We start from the raw sequence: 15,891 nt of genomic DNA on the forward strand, positions 1-15,891 counted from the left end.
CCTCTTTATGGAGCTCAGTGAGCGGGCCTCGCATGCGCTGCGCAGTAATGAGGACAGGCACAGTGATGTTCGTCTTACAGGTCCCGCTCCGCTCTGCCTAAAAGAGCACGAAGCTCGCCTCTTTACTTCCCGTTGCACATTGTGACGTGCACCGTCATTGAGCTGTTCACGTGATACAACAGAAGGGGAAGGATGTCATACCCCCAGGTGTTGTGTACAGTGATCTCAAGAGAGATCAGGGGAAGAAAGCCATATCCTCTGGTGTGTATCATGAAACCAAGCAGGAGAAGGCCCGGGGAAGAGAGTGATTACCCTGGCACCGTGAACGTGTTGAGAACAAGCTACCTGGAGAAGGGAGATATTCTCCAGGAACCCAATAGTGAGGCAAACTATGGGGAATACGGAATGATGTTTGAGTTGGAACTTTTGATTTTGAACTGAGAACTGTACAGCATCTCAAGCTGGAGCTTGGTGCTGTATCCTGGAAAGAAAGTGAGACCTGGAGATCGGAGACATTCTCACAAGCACAGTTCCTACCTGGAGTCATTCTTCTGGACCTTAGTTTAGGTGCTAGTGTAAGGGATAGAGGTAGGCATTTTGACACACAAAGGTGGACTCTTTGTCATTTCCTTGGACACTCTGACAGATTTCTTAATTCCTTAGTAGAGGCAGGGAAACCCCTCTTAGAGTTAGGGAGAGAGAGGTTTGCTCTTTATTTTGAACCAATACAAGCCAATGCCAACAGACATGCTACCTGTGTGTCAGTCCCCTCCTTCTGCACCCTTACACATCTCAATGTCCAATTACTATGGTTCTACAGCTGGAGGCCCAATCCGTTTGCAGCTTTGACAGACACGTTTCTTCAGAGATGGGGATTGAGAATGGAAAAGGCCTTCCCTCCATTCATATTCAAAGCCAGGATGCTATCTCCAGTTTGGAGAAGGAAGGTTTCAGTGGCCATAGTGATGCTATTGTGGATGTTGCAAGTGTGATTTCCAGTTCTACTCTGGATGATCCTTTTTTGCTTGAAAGCAGAAGTCTCACCATTCCTCCTGCGGACGTTCAACCTCTGATTCAAGATGTTCGGTGACACTGGTGACATGGAAAGTTCCAGGGGGACTGGTGAGTGCCTCGCCTTTCAGAAACAGTGGCAAGACCTACCCAGAATATTTAGCTCCTTTAAATGGAAGGAGCTATAAGCCAGGGGGAGCAGCTAGTGTTTGAAATGTGATGTTGATCTTATTTTATTATTGATAGTGTGTGCTTTGAATTTCCTGGCCCCTCTCTGCGTGCAAGGTAAGGGTTTAGCATTCAGCGATGTCAACGTCGTATAACTACATGGAGAGAAGACCGATAAGAGAATATCTCCTTGTATAATGCCTGTTGAAAGAGGTATGTTTACTGAGTCATTCATTTCCTTCCTAGGTGTCATTATGGGGGCACAATACCTTGCTATGGGTGATTTGAAAAATATCTGGATAATCAGACTCCAGGCCATAAAAGTCATTTGCAGCAACCTACTGGTGCCCTTGTGTATCATATCCTTCAAGAGAGTCTCAGATGCCTGCGCTCTTGATATCTTGCACACTGTGTTTTCTCTGGAATAAGCTACAGTCACCGTTACTAGACATACCAAGAGAGGTACAAAATCACCACCCGTGTGTCTAATGCACAGCCCTGAGTCATTTGTTGTTTGAAATGATACAAATGTGTTGCAGCATGTTCATGTCACATGAGTGCAACCCAGCTACCTTAATTACTTGAAGCTGCATTTTAATCAGCTATCCTTGCAGAGAGTGGAACCTTGGAAAAGGTGGATCATGGACCAAGCATCTATGGATATGTATCTCTTCTGAGCACACTACGCCCAAAGAGAAATGCCCCCCCCCCCCCCCCCCCGGAGCCATTAGGAAAGCAGCAGGTCTGTCCGGGAAATCCTTTTATAGGGAATTCTGCTTACAAGAAGTTTACTATTCACCCATGCTCTGGACACAGAATTCATTTTGTAATACCTGTCTAATACCAAGAAATACTGATTCTATTAAAGACGCAGAGGTGTGTTAAATCTTGGATTTGTGTATTGTATTTGGTGACAGTTATTGTGTGTCAGGATTTGTTCTGCACCTGGAATTTTTACCATCTGTTTTTGTTTCTGGCATGGCCCTCGTGATAGTGTTCTTGGCACATGGAGGTTTTTAGAAGCCTCTCAAGTCATTGATTGGATCATTTCCATAGACAGTTATCATTTCTTGGATGCATGCCGTGGTATTTTTGCATTTTAACTGGATGTTCACTTTGCCGCAGCAAGAAAGAGGAGGAGAGTAGAATAGTAAGTGAGGTTACAGAATGAGTATATAGAAGAAAGGGAATTTAGTTTCACATGTTGCTTAAAGTTAAAACTTCAAAATATAATATTTGGAGTTTGCAAAGTAGTACGATGGACAATAATTTATTTGCATTTTTTAACGCACTCACACAGCCCAGGGGCATCAAGGCGCTGTTACAGGAATATGTCTTAGTTGCGTATTTATAATGCGCTTAATACCCAGAAGGTTCTAAGCGCGGAACCGGCGATTGAACCTGTGTTGCTTCATGTCGTCTTGTTTCCAAGGCGAGCATGTTGCTGCTGAGCTACCCTTCCGGGATATAATACTTATTGTCCTTCATATAGGGGAAGTCCTCACCAAAGCCATTGTCAACATACACCAATATCCAGATCATACTAAACTTTGATTTATGATCAATTTCACCAACCACATCCATCGACCCGAGCAATGTCTCTACCTCATCAAAGCCTGGATTTCAAGCATTTACTTGAAGCTCAACCTACAAAAGACCCACTTCATCCTCTTATGAAACCCCACCAAGCATGTCCAAGTTCTGAAGTGACTGACAGAAATTAAGCTTCACTGATTAATGCTTATACTCTCGGCCAGCGCAACATTTCTTGGCTTTTTCCATTGATTGTTGATTTGTTATGTATTGTCTATTCATACAGCGAGACTGCCAAGGAGGCACGAAAGTAATGCACATAGTACAAAAAAAGCACAAAAAGGGGGTAGATGTGGCCCCAATTTTACTCAGTTTTTCAAGTACTGTTGGACAAGTTAAGGTTCATACTTTAATTCAGAAGGAAGGCTGTTATAAATTGTGGCTCCTTTACACGAAAGTGGTCGTCCACCTGCAGAATTTAGTCAGAACCTGGAAATAATCTGCTTAGTAGTAGTGGAGGAATATATAGTGTCCAACAAGACATGTGAGGATTAAATAGTGACTACACATATATAGGACAGTGACAGCAGATGCCTTTGCAACAGGAATAGCCACCTGAAAAATAATCTGTGATGCCACCAGAAACCAATGCAGCTTTGTCAAAATAGGAGATACCCTTGTTTCGGGTGGAACATTAAGTGAAGTGCCTGATGTGTTATTTTGGAGTATCTGCAGCTGTGAAATGATGGTCATGGAAGCACCTGCATGTAGAGAGTTGCAATAATCTAGCATTTAACCTGTAATTGCTCTAGCTGTGGTGGCCAGATGATTTTGTTGTAGGGATGACTGAATTCTCTTAAAGATGCATATATACTAGCACAGGAGCTACTGATATACTTACTGTGGGTGTTCATGTTTAGAAATGAACCAAAGACCACATCCAAGATTTTGACCTTAGGTAAAATGAGAAATACTCTGTGACTGATATTGAAAAAAAGGAGGGTGAACATTACAGCCAGGTCAGTTTTTTAACTGTTTTAACTAAGCCAATTGTCATCCATCCATATCTTATTAGCACGTGGACATCGTTATTGGCCTCCTCTTAGCCAATCAGAATGTTTAGAGTGCAATCAATAACTACTGGTATTGACTGCATTCTAAACATTCCATCTTCAGAAGACAGGGAAACAAGAATGCAATTTCCAGGCACAAGTTTGTTTCAGCAAAACAATTCTTACCTGGGAGGACCTTTTTGTTGCTGCAACAAGCTATTTAACACACAAAAGACAAAGAGAAACCATTGGAAAATGATTTCACTTTCTTATAGAGGAACCGTTTACTTTTACATTACATGACGCTTAATGCATGCTCATGTGAACCTGTTCCAGTTTAATCAAATTTCTATTAAAATGATTAACCTATGAAGACAACCATGTCATTTAAACACTACAAAATAAAAACACATTTAATGTACTAACTGAGTTTGTCTATCTACTCACTCTTAAAGCGCCATTTGTAACTTCACCATGAAAACTCCAAAAAAGGTATTGCTACTACCACAATGTGGTAATAGTTTTATAGACCTCGGGAAGGGTCATTATCGTTTGGGATAATAACCTTTTCCCAACTAATGGCCCTCTGGCTTCACCTCGGCCCATAACCTAGTGGTGCGTCATTATCCCATGATAACGACCCTCACTCCTCAGTCTATAAGGCTATATCATGATCAAGAATGCTTGTGGCAGGCACCACACTTGGAAAAGAGATAATAGGGAAGAAAAAAAGCCAGACAGAGAGGGAGTGATATAAATAGACATATGGAGGGTGACAAGAAGAAAAGATAGATGAAGTGATACAGAGGATCCCAGAGAGAAGGAGACTGTGACAGGCTGAGAGGCTATGCATAAAACCGTCTGATTAGGATGAAGGACTCTTACACAGGACAAGAACTGTGATGAAGGAGGAGGACTATGACAAAGGGGAAGGACTGTGTCAAAGAAGAGGAACTGTGACAAAAGAAAGGGACTGTGTTGAAGGACTATGGTGAAAGGGAAGCACTGTAAGGCAGGAGAAGGACTGTGATGAGAAAGAAGGACTGTGACAAAGGAGAAAGACTTGCACAAAGATGCAGGACTGTGAAAAAGGACTGAGGAAGGATATTTGTCAGTATCTGGCCTTAGCTTTAGTTGTACGGGTCTCCCTGTAGAGAAATGGACTGTGTTTGCACAATGACACCTTGCCGAAGAATTTAGCAAGTGTTGTACGGAAGAGGAAACTCAAAGGGAGAACATCTATGAGCGATGGTCCTTCAGCAGCAGAAGAAATGCATGAAACATCCAAGGTCATAGTAGGTAAGTATCACCACATGTGATCCAGTCAGAAATGGTCAGAGACAAGGTAAAAAACGTAGGTAATCTCCTTGTTGGAGTGTTGAGAGAGGGAGGGTGGAATAAGGGAGCAGGCTGGATGCAAGAAGATGCCTTCCCTTTTTACAGGCACAGACAAAGCGTAATAGAGGAAGGCTCAGGGATTTTGCTAGATTCAGGAATTGGAGGCAGAGGTGTGCAGAGTTGACAGAACAGGCAGGTGCCTACGGGATACCGCCTGATGGTGCTCGGGTACAATGGCAGGAGTATGAGACAGTCGAGGTCGGTGTTTTGACAATGCTGCAGCAAGACAGGCAGGAGAGACATGATGAACTACGGACAGCATCTGTTTGAAAACTCAGAGCGTTACGACATGGTACCATGAAGAGAGGTGAGTGCATATACATAACACTCTCCCTTTGGCCAGCTTGAAAAGGAGCTAACCCATTGTTCGAATAGTTCAATAACCTGTTATGCTCTCTTCCATCTCCACCATAGCCCAGGGGAGCACATGACATATGGACTGTAACGAAGGAGGAGGACTGTGTCAAAGGATTGTGCTAAAGAAAAAGGGCTGTCTCGAAGGACAAAGATTGTGACAAGGAACATTGACAAGATAAGAAGGACTCTAATGGAGGTGAAGGACTATGAAACAGTTGAAAGACTATGATGAAGTGGACAAGCTAGGGTGAAGGGGATATGCAGACTGAGCCCTGTGAGGAAAGAACACTGTGACAAAGACAGTGATAAAGAAGAAAGACTGACAAATGGTTGAGATGAAGAAGAAGGACTGATGAAGGAGAGGCTGTCAAGAAGGAGGGTCTATGAGGAAGCAGAAGGGGTGTAACAAAGGTGTATGATAAAGGAGAAGTTCTGCGTCGAAGATGGAATGTGATGGATAAGGATTGCGCTGAAGCAGAAGGACTGTGATGAAGGACAGTGATGATTGAGAAGGACTATGATAAAATAAAGGAGGACTGTGATGAAGAAGGAGCACTGCAATGAAGAAGAGAGACTGTGACAAAGGAGAGACTGTGAAGAAGGATTGTGATGAATGACTGTCACAAAGGATTGTTATGAATGAGGACAGTGACAAAGGAGAAGGACTAACAAAGGAGAAGGGTTATGATGAAGGACTGTGATGAAGTAAAAGGGAGGGACAGCATGTCCTTAATGAGTGGCAGGGTGTTAAACTGACACTCATTATGGACTAGGCCAGTCTAGTTAAAACTCACGCACCAAGCAGCTGAGGGAGTGCAACTGGTCTGGCTTAACTGTGAAAGAGAAATGTGGCTTCCCTTTGACAGTTTACACCACCACAGCGTGCCCATCAATGTACCATGCAAGACCGGAGGTGTTTTGCTCCCCCAGGCTTCCCCAGGCTTCCCCAGACTTGCATGGCCCATTGGGGATGTAGGCTTGGGTATTGCAAGCTTGAATTGGCAAAGGAGAAGCTCTTGTACCTCCGCTCAAATTCTGTTTGAAGCAAGCGATCTGGCTCCAGCCTGCATGCTGTTGGGAACCTGGGCGCTCACTATGCTTCCTGGTTCCTGTTGCATGCTGAGTGTCAGCCCATAGCGCCATGGTGACAGGAGGAGTCTGGACCGGGGCTGCAGTTAAGAAAAATAATGTATGCATGTGTATAGGCACTGGGGTGTATCTGTAAGTGTACATGTATGAATGAAAGTGTGTATGTTGTTTGGGTGCACATGTGATTGAGAGTGCATGAAAGATGTATGTGTTCCAGTATGAGTGAATGCAGTACTGGTTCGCTTGCAATGGAGAGAGTAAATGTGTATGAATTAATGCTGTGTGAATGTTTGTGTGCCTGGCTGGGTGTTTGCCTCTGACTGGGGGAGGAGAGGAAGGAGAAGGCATGTTTCCTTACTGTGGCATGACATTTTTACTGGGCATCAAGGGCAAAGCAAACATCATAAGTGCTATTATTTGGCTAGACTGTCCTACATTGGTGAATCCAGTATGGATATATATTTACTATTGCATAGATTATGTTTACTGTGCATCAAGGGTAAAGCAAACATGATGAGTGTTTATTTATGTTTGTGTGGGGGGTTTATACAGTTACAAACTCAGCAGGAGACTGTAGGGGAAAGCACAAATAGGTAACCTCTTCCTATAACCATAACACAGCATTAGTAGACCCATTTAGAACACTCTACAGTGTGTAATACCATTTGATCCTTGGATATCTATAATGTTATTTAAACCTGATATGTTACAAATGCTTATATGGGGAGACCATAACAATATCACAACAATTCATCACATTATTACCTATTACAAATGTTGATTGATAAAGTGCAAATGCAACAGTCTCTTAAACAGTATCCTACTACAATTCTCGTTAAAGTGCCAGTATAACAGTTTTACATGTACAGTAGAACAATATATGAATACATTTAATCCTAAAATGTGACTAACATATACGTTTCAGTTCTCAATGACAATCTACAACAGTGTTATTATTTAGCTAGACTGGTCTGCATTTGTGCAGCCTGTCTAAATATATACTCTTAATATGGCATGGTAATTTGAACTGGGCATCAAGGGTAAAGCAAACCTTGTAATTGTTATTACATGGCTGGTCTGACCTACATTGGTGCAGCTAGTCTTGATATATAATTACTGTGTGTGGTATGTATTACTGGGTATCAAGTGTAAAGCAAACATGATATGTTCTATTATATGGCTAGACTGGCCTATGTTGATGCCACCAGTCTAAATATATATTCTTACTGTGGCATGACATTGGGCCTCATTCCAACCCTGCCATTATCCTTGCAGTAGCCCCACCAGGAGACGGGCAAATGTGGACACCGTTTCTGGGACCCTGTCTGGCGGCATTGCCACCGGATTACAGGTGCTGGCGGAGTGGTGTTGATCCCCATTCATGGAGTCCCATAGGACTCCATGAAGGGATTTTCCATTGTTACCACCACCGGCATTGCGGGTTTGCGGTAACAAGAGCTTTTTTAGCTGGTAGGGCACCTGGCTTAGCTCCAGCATTTAGCTGGAGGTAACCCAGGTAACCCACCGGCGCTCCTGCAGTCGGACAGTCCGGTAAAGTGCTTGCATCCTCGGATACTGGCGCTTTATTAACAGACCGCCCGACTCGGAATGAGCCCCATTTTCTTTACTGGGCATCAAAGTCAAAGTAACCACGATGGGTCTTATTATATGACTAGACTGACATACATTGGTGCAGCCAGTCGTGATATATATTTACTGTTGCATGGCATTTCTTACTGGTAATTAAGTGAAAAACAAACATTATAAGTTTTATTTCTTGGATAGACTGGCCTACATTGGTGAAACCAGTCTGGATATGTGTTGACTCTTTCATGGCAATCTGTACTGTGCATCAAGTGTAAAGCAAGCGTTATGGGTGTTTCTATGTTTGTGTGGGAGTATTCATACAGTGGCATGCCATTTTTGTACTGGGCATCAAGGCTAACGCAAACATGGTAGGTTTTATTGCTTGGCTAGACTGGCCTACATTTGTGCAGCCTGTCTACATATATATTGTTAATGTGGCATGGCAATTTGGACTGGGCGTTATGTGGATAGATTGGCCTGCATTGGTGCTGCTAATTTGGATATATATTTACTGTGGCATGCCATTTATTTAGTGGGCACAAAAGGTAAAGCCAGCATGATGAGTGTTATTACATGGCTAGACTGGCTTACATTGGTGCACCCAGTCTTGATTTATATTGTTACTATGGCATGACCTTTTGTAGTGTTACCAAGGGTAAAGTTAGCATGATAAGTGTAATTACGAAGCTGGACTGGCTTTTACTGGTGAAACTAGTCTGGATATATATTCTTACTGTGGTATGACCTTTTTTCTGGTATCCAGGGTACATCCAGCATGATGAGTGTTATTGCATGGCTAGATTGGCCTACATTGGTGCAGCCTTTCTGGATATGTGTTCTTTGTGTGGCATGGCACTTTTATTGTCTCAAACCCACTGCTGTCCAAAGAAATCTGAACCAGCATGGAGTGCCCTTCAGGGAGATTTTCTGTCTGAGAGCACAGCCTGTGGAATGTATGAATAGCCCAGCAGGCTATATGCTCGGATAAAAAGGCAGGGGGCAGATCAAGTGAAGTGTGGTAGACAGAAAAACAAAACAAAAATGAACATTAGCCCAATAAGGAAATCATGGCACAACTTGCCTATCACATGTCCCACAACACCCTTCCTACCTTACAGTTGATGATAGAATGTTTCTGAACTTAAGATGGGATAGCTCACTACTACTAGATGATTATAATGTCCATAGGCAAGAAATCCACCCGACACTGTAGCCCAGAGTCGCAAAGTCCAAGGAACGGTACAAGGGTGCAATACAAAGGAAAGGACATAAACAATCTCAAAGGCACAAACAATCCAGATACACCAAGCAGAAGAAGTGGGGAATTGTGGGGATGATAGTCCCTGCGGCTTCCAGTGTGCAAATAGGGGATGACCGAACCCAGGTTGTTGGTGTGCTGAAGAAACCTGCTGCGCTAATCGCAAGTGGAGATGCCAGGACCATAAACGAGGCCGCAGGTGGATCCTGACATTTATACTGGGCATCAAGGAGAATGCAAACATACAACAATGTGATAGGGAATTTTTAAAAAGGAAAATAGTGGTTCAACAAAAAGTGGGAAACCAAAGTTGGTTTCAGGTGGTCTTCTCACTAGATGCAGTTTGGTCAATGTGACAAGGGAGGTCTTGGTCAGGGGATGATGAAACCAACATAACCCACAAATGTTTCCAGGATTTCCTGTCCTACCCTTGTCGTCTTATTGGGATTCTGCGTCTCGCCTACGGTATACAAGAACAACCCTGGACTTCAATTCCCAGGTGATCCTCCCTTGCTCGTCCACCCCCAGGGTTGGGATCCGAAAGCGACGGCACTCCCCTAGCCCCTGATTAGCAGATTCTCAGGGTTTACATGGGAAATACCGCTCAGTTTCTCACAGTTATTATATGGTTAGACCTGCTTGCATTGGTTCAGCCAGTCTTGATATATGTTCTTCCTATGGCATGGCATTTTGTATTAGCAAAGCCAACAGGATCATATTCTTATATGGTAATACTGGCATATATTAATTTAGCCTGCACAAACCTGCATGTTTTTTTTTTTAATACTGGCATATATTGTAAGCAAAGGCATCATATAAATGTGTTGAGAAATGCTCCTGTGCATTGTTGGATTTTATTCATGTGTTACCCTACAAAGCCGATTGCAAAATGTGTGGCTTTTTTACCCAGGTTTTCACAGAAATTGTGCTGTAAAATACACCTTTTTAACCCATTATTTCCAAAATATTGTCAGCCTCTCCCACATATTCACAGGAAAAATGTATGTGCCCCCAATTAAGAAGGCCACCAGCCGTCACTGTTAGAAGGACTATAAAAGAAAAGGATGTTTCCAAAAGAGAAGGACTATAACAAAGGAGGACTGCTCTGAATGGCAAAGAAGTACCATGATGATTGACTGTGACAAAGAAGGACTGTGAAAAAGGAGAAGGACTGTGATAAGAACGTTGATGAAGCATAAGGACTATGAAGGAGAAGGACTTGATGATGGACAGTAATGAAGGACAAGGGCTGTGGAAAAGGACTGTTATGAAGGAGAAGGACTGTAACAAGGAAATGGAAGGACTGTGACCAAGACGAAGGCCTGTGATGAAGAAGCCTGTGATGAAGGAGTACTGTGATGAAGGATAATGACTGAAGAAGAAAGATTCTGTTGAAAGGACACTATAACACAGGAATGTGGCAAAGTAGAACTATGATGAAGTTGAAGTACTATGATGAAGGAGAAGAAGTGTGACAAGGGAATAGGACCGATGAAAGACTTTGTTGAAGGAGAAGACTTGTGATAAAGGAAGTCTAGGATAAGGATTGATTGTGATGAAAGAAAAGGACTATGGTGAAGGGGAAGGACTATGATGAAGAAGGGCTCTGATGAAAAAATGTAATGAAGGAGATGAACCAAGACAAAGGAGAAAGACCATGACAAAGGATTAAAAAGAAGGAGAAAGGCAATGATGAAGGAGAAGCACTTTGACAAAGGAGAGGAACTGTGACAAAGTAGTGTTATGATGAAGAAGCACTTTAACGAAGGAGAAAGACTAAAATGAAGGACAGACACTGAATATTGAGAATGTTGCCTTGCGGGGGTTCAGAAATAAGGGGTGCTGCAAGCTATTTGGCCCCTGCTTGTTGACTAGAGCTGCCTGGTTGGCTTGACAACAGTGGCTGCCGGGAGCTGCTTTTGGGTCCACCGGTCAACTGGTGCTGAATGGACACTCATGTGAGTTTGGCTCTGTGGGTTTGGAATAGTCTGTAAATAAACATTGGGATGGAAGTATGACATTTCACACCTGGGGGTCGTACATGGTGGATGGAATTATGCGTCGCATAATATGTGGATGTTTGGTTTGTGGAACACTATCCACTGGCTTCTTGTTACTCTGTGTTTGCTGCTGGTCACTGGTTGATTCCCGATACCCAGGAGCTGCTTTTGGCTCCTGCTTATCCAATCTCATTTTCGATCCTGCATTGTAGGTGGTTGCCACATACAGTGCAGCTAAATGGTTTTTAAGTAACTGGCCATCTTCACAATATGAAATCTTACTGTCCATGGTATTGTAGATGGTCCTAGGCATTCATTTCTGTTAAAGTTTTTAATCCAGTTCAGGAAAAGGCAAGCCTCAACATTTGGGCTCTTCACTAACCATTGGCAAGTGTTAATTGACTCTTGGCAAGTAAGAAGTTGTTAGTGTGCATTGGAAGAACTGATAGTGCAAGGGACTTTTATGGCAGGCGTGTAATTTGTAATGTTTGCACCCGGGCAAAGCTGATAACAATTCAGAGGATTCTGGTGATTAGTTGATGTACTAATAAAACAATCTTATGCACCATTGTGTCTGTGATAAAGAACCCTTCAAAGCAATAAGCATTAGGTATATTGTACTCTTTCTTGAATGGGGGTTGTAAACCCAACACAGAGCAAGGGCAAAGGAGGATGTGCGCCGGTGTTGGTTGTGAGAGGACGACAATCTTACCTAGTCTGTGGTTGCCATCTCATGAGCCTGTTGTGGCAGACCAATTTCCACAAGCCATCTCATGTGTGCCTGGTCTGCTTCATCAAATTGATGTTACTAATTTGAAACGCATTGACAACAGAATATTGAATGTAAATCCTTAACTGTCAGAAAGGATGTTGCACCTTTGACCAATAGTGGTAAGGGGGTAAATTGTAAATTGATAATGAAGATACAACATATTACAGCACATATAAAGGACTGACCTGAGCATGTACTGGCTTCTAAAAACCATACGCAATGTAGAACTACTTTCATTGTACCACCACCCATGTGTATCTTTGGGTGCTGGGGAGCTTGGCCTTTGTGTCTCAATAGTATTTTGGGACAGAACTTGGTCAGCGTAGAAGCCTGCCTTACAGTACTTGCATATACCTTATGCAGACCTCAAAATGTGTATTCGCTGCTAGCCATTCGCTACTGATAATTGACTTTTGAGCGACCAGGAAATGGTGTCCTGTGTGTGTGTAAATGTAGAGAATTAAGGATGTGAGTGACTTTGTATGTCTGGTTCTTTCATAATATGACACTTCCATAGTAAATGTCTTGCAGTTTCCACCTCCAGTTTACATAAGTGACATAAGCGCTCTTCATATGGAATTTTCGACCATCTTCTCGTTCTAGAGAGCGATGGAAAGAGATTAATACGTATCTGCATCATACATCTTCGAGCATAGCTGTTACTAAGTTTAAGTATGTATTGAGGGTGTAGAGTTCAGATGTCTGATGTCTGTTGGGGGGTCGTGTTCAATTGCTATGTGTGGCTGGCATAACTGGTATGACTATTGTGTGTTGGCACATGGAATCTGAGCGTGTTTGTGCCCAGTGCGTGGCAGCCTCTCTGGGCATTTGGGGCAGCCATCTGGCATGGCTGTGTTGATCTCTGGGCACTCACTCCCACCGGTCCTGAATCACATTGGAGAAAAACAGTGGAAGACATGCCGCTGCAGTCAGCATTGGGCCCCGAGTTGACAGTGGAGTGAGATTACTCCAGGGAAGATGCCAGTATGGATATCTAGAAGCATAATTGCAGTGGGGCATCTCAGGAGCAAAATCCAAGTGGGGCCGCCTGGAGTCCCCTACAGGCATCTGTTGACGTTATGGTCACGAGTTCAAATCCTGACAGGTCCACTCAGCCTTTCACCCTTAAATAAAACGAGTACCATTAAATTGGGCACCAATAACCATCTGTATTTTCGCTATTGCACAGAGAAACTCCCTTCAAGGTGAGCGTGTGCTCTCCAAATACATCTGCCATGTTCTATTGCCCAGAAGCTGTAGTACTAACCATAAATTCATTTCATGATCCATACAAAACATATGCATTTCCTGAATTTTAGAATAGACTCATCTTATGTTGTTCGAGTGGAAAGAAAGAAAGTGACAGGTGGTGGCACTTCAACATGATGTACCGTGTTCCGTAGTATGCCTGCTCCTACGACTGGAGGGCTGCGGACGCAGGCGTGTGGATCGATGGCACTTTTTATTATGCGCAGAGGCGTAGCCAGGATTGTCTAACAAGTGGGGTCTGAAGCTAATGTAGTTGGGCCCACAGCAGTGACATTAAAATCTGTAAATGCCACGACATTTACAGATTTTGGGTGGATCTTGCCCGCTCAGGCCCTACCCTGTCTACGCCTTTGATTATGAGTAGTGTGGGTACTGCAGGATAATCAGTCCTGGATGTATATATAGCTTGCGTGCATAAAAAAAACACTTGCTACAAATTAGTTGTAATTGGACAACACGTACTAAATCTGTCTGAAAACATGTCTATCGCTCAATCGGGGAATCAGTTTGGCCCCGGTAGTTTCACACTAAAAACAAATGTGCATCCACGCATCCCCGTAAATATAACAACCCGTTCACACTCAAAGTGAGTTCAAATAATCAAGTAAAAAGGCGAACATACTTTTACTCAAGAGGTTCACATAAAGCCTATGATCACATTATCACAAATGAAGCAGAGTGAAAGCGGTTAAATCAAGCAGACATTGAAGGCCTGATTCGTGGAATACTTTGTACAGTGCAAAGTGACTTTTCACTGGTGCTAAGTGACTTTGCACTGCCAGCAAACACCCTGATTCAGGGAGCAGTGCAAGGTGCATTTTTGCAGTGCAAAGTCACTTTGCACAGCAAATATACACTTTGTATTGCTCCATGGCTCAGAGTGGAGCAGTGCAAAGTGACTTTGCAAGTGACTTTGCAGTGCAAAAATACACTTTGCGCTGCTCCATGAATCGAGGTGTTTGTTGGCAGTGCAGTCACTTTGCATCGGTGAAAGGTCATTCTGTACCATGCAAGAAATTCCATGAGTCAGGCCCTAAATTCAGAAATCAAATGACAAGTAAATCAGCCATTTTGTTTTCAATCTGAATGTACACCTCTATATCCTGAAATGTAACGGCAAGACAACAGCCCTGGCTTTATGCTCATGAGTCAGGAATTAATGGGGCTTTATCCGGTTCCCACGCCGACCGGTAATAAGAAAATGTATCTCTCTTAGAAAAAACAAGAAGATGTTTGGCAGGTTGTGTGATTTAGAATGGGGCTGTTAGGGCACTGCTTCGAGCTATTTGTGAGCAAACAATCCCAGGACCATACCCACAGCAACTGCCTCTTTTCTTTTGCAGGAAGCATAGCAGCCATTACAGTGACAGTCATCGTTTTTGTACTATTAGTGTTTGGCGGGGCAGCATACCTAAAGATCAGGTAAGAAAAATGCCACGTACTCAAAAACCTCGTTTGCTTGTAATGTTAAGAGTGGTTGTTGCAACAAAAAAAGGGGGGTTCACAAAAATGGAGGAGAGGCCTCAGAGTGCCAATTGCTCAAGCGCTAATGCAAACCCGCAGCTGATTAAAAACCAGGCACCGTAGGCAAGAATAACCAAAAAAAGGGAAACTTATGAGGGGGTGCAGAGTTGGGTGACTTTTGGGTGACCAGAGTTTGAGACGGTCTTTGCTAAAATAATCCACTCCACTGGAACTCTCTTCCATTACATGTCAAGAGTGCCACCAATTCTCTCTCCGTTGCATCTGCCCACAAACTACACTGCATCAGCCTTGAAGCCCCTCCCTCTTCCTACTCTCTCATTACCTCCACGCCCTAACGGAATGGCTGTTGCTCCAATCTGGGCACCCCGCTACGTAGGTACTTTACAAACCCCTCCTCACTATGGAATACTGCTTGTCTTGGACCGTCGCTGGTTTCTGTTCCGCCTACTCCCAGTCACCAACTCGTCAATATGCTCCCTATCCACTCCTCCTTATGTACGGTACCACTTCCTGGAGTGCACTGTTGACTGCTGTGCTTGTGTAGTAAGGGTTTCTGGTTGAAACACCTATTACCATTTACCTCAATAAATATAATACATTAAATACACTTCTGTAATATGGTCCCTAACATCTTTATATGTTCTTAAATGTATTGGCTGTTGGTGTGCTTCTGACTTCTTGAGCAACGCAGCGATGCGTAAACTCCATAGGTGCCGATGGCAGCGAAATAAACCTTGCAGCAAGACCAGTTTAAAACACATTTTTGCTTTCTGATTTTAGCAAAAACGCACAATCTTTCTGGGACCTTGTTCAGCTTTCTCTTGTCCTAGAAAGGAGAAGTTGCATCTCTAGCATGGAATTGCTACCTACCTCATAGTACCAAGGATTCACAAAACCTGAGGCATCATTCAA

The 15,891-nt window shown here is 43.3% G+C and overlaps 1 protein-coding gene across 1 annotated transcript in view; it reads left to right on the plus strand.

Annotated features, from left to right (window-relative positions):
- The window catches only part of PARM1 (prostate androgen-regulated mucin-like protein 1), a 313,841-nt gene that overhangs the window by 262,137 nt on the left and 35,813 nt on the right, over positions 1–15,891 (plus strand). Inside the window, exon 3 of the mRNA XM_069630569.1 lies at positions 14,838–14,916. Coding sequence (XP_069486670.1) covers positions 14,838–14,916 — 79 coding nt within the window. The remainder of the gene's footprint in view (positions 1–14,837; positions 14,917–15,891) is intronic.

This window comes from Ambystoma mexicanum, chromosome 6q, assembly GCF_040938575.1.
Source record: "Ambystoma mexicanum isolate Mex_15411 chromosome 6q, UKY_AmexF1_1, whole genome shotgun sequence".
NCBI classification, from domain to species: Eukaryota; Metazoa; Chordata; class Amphibia; order Caudata; family Ambystomatidae; genus Ambystoma; species Ambystoma mexicanum.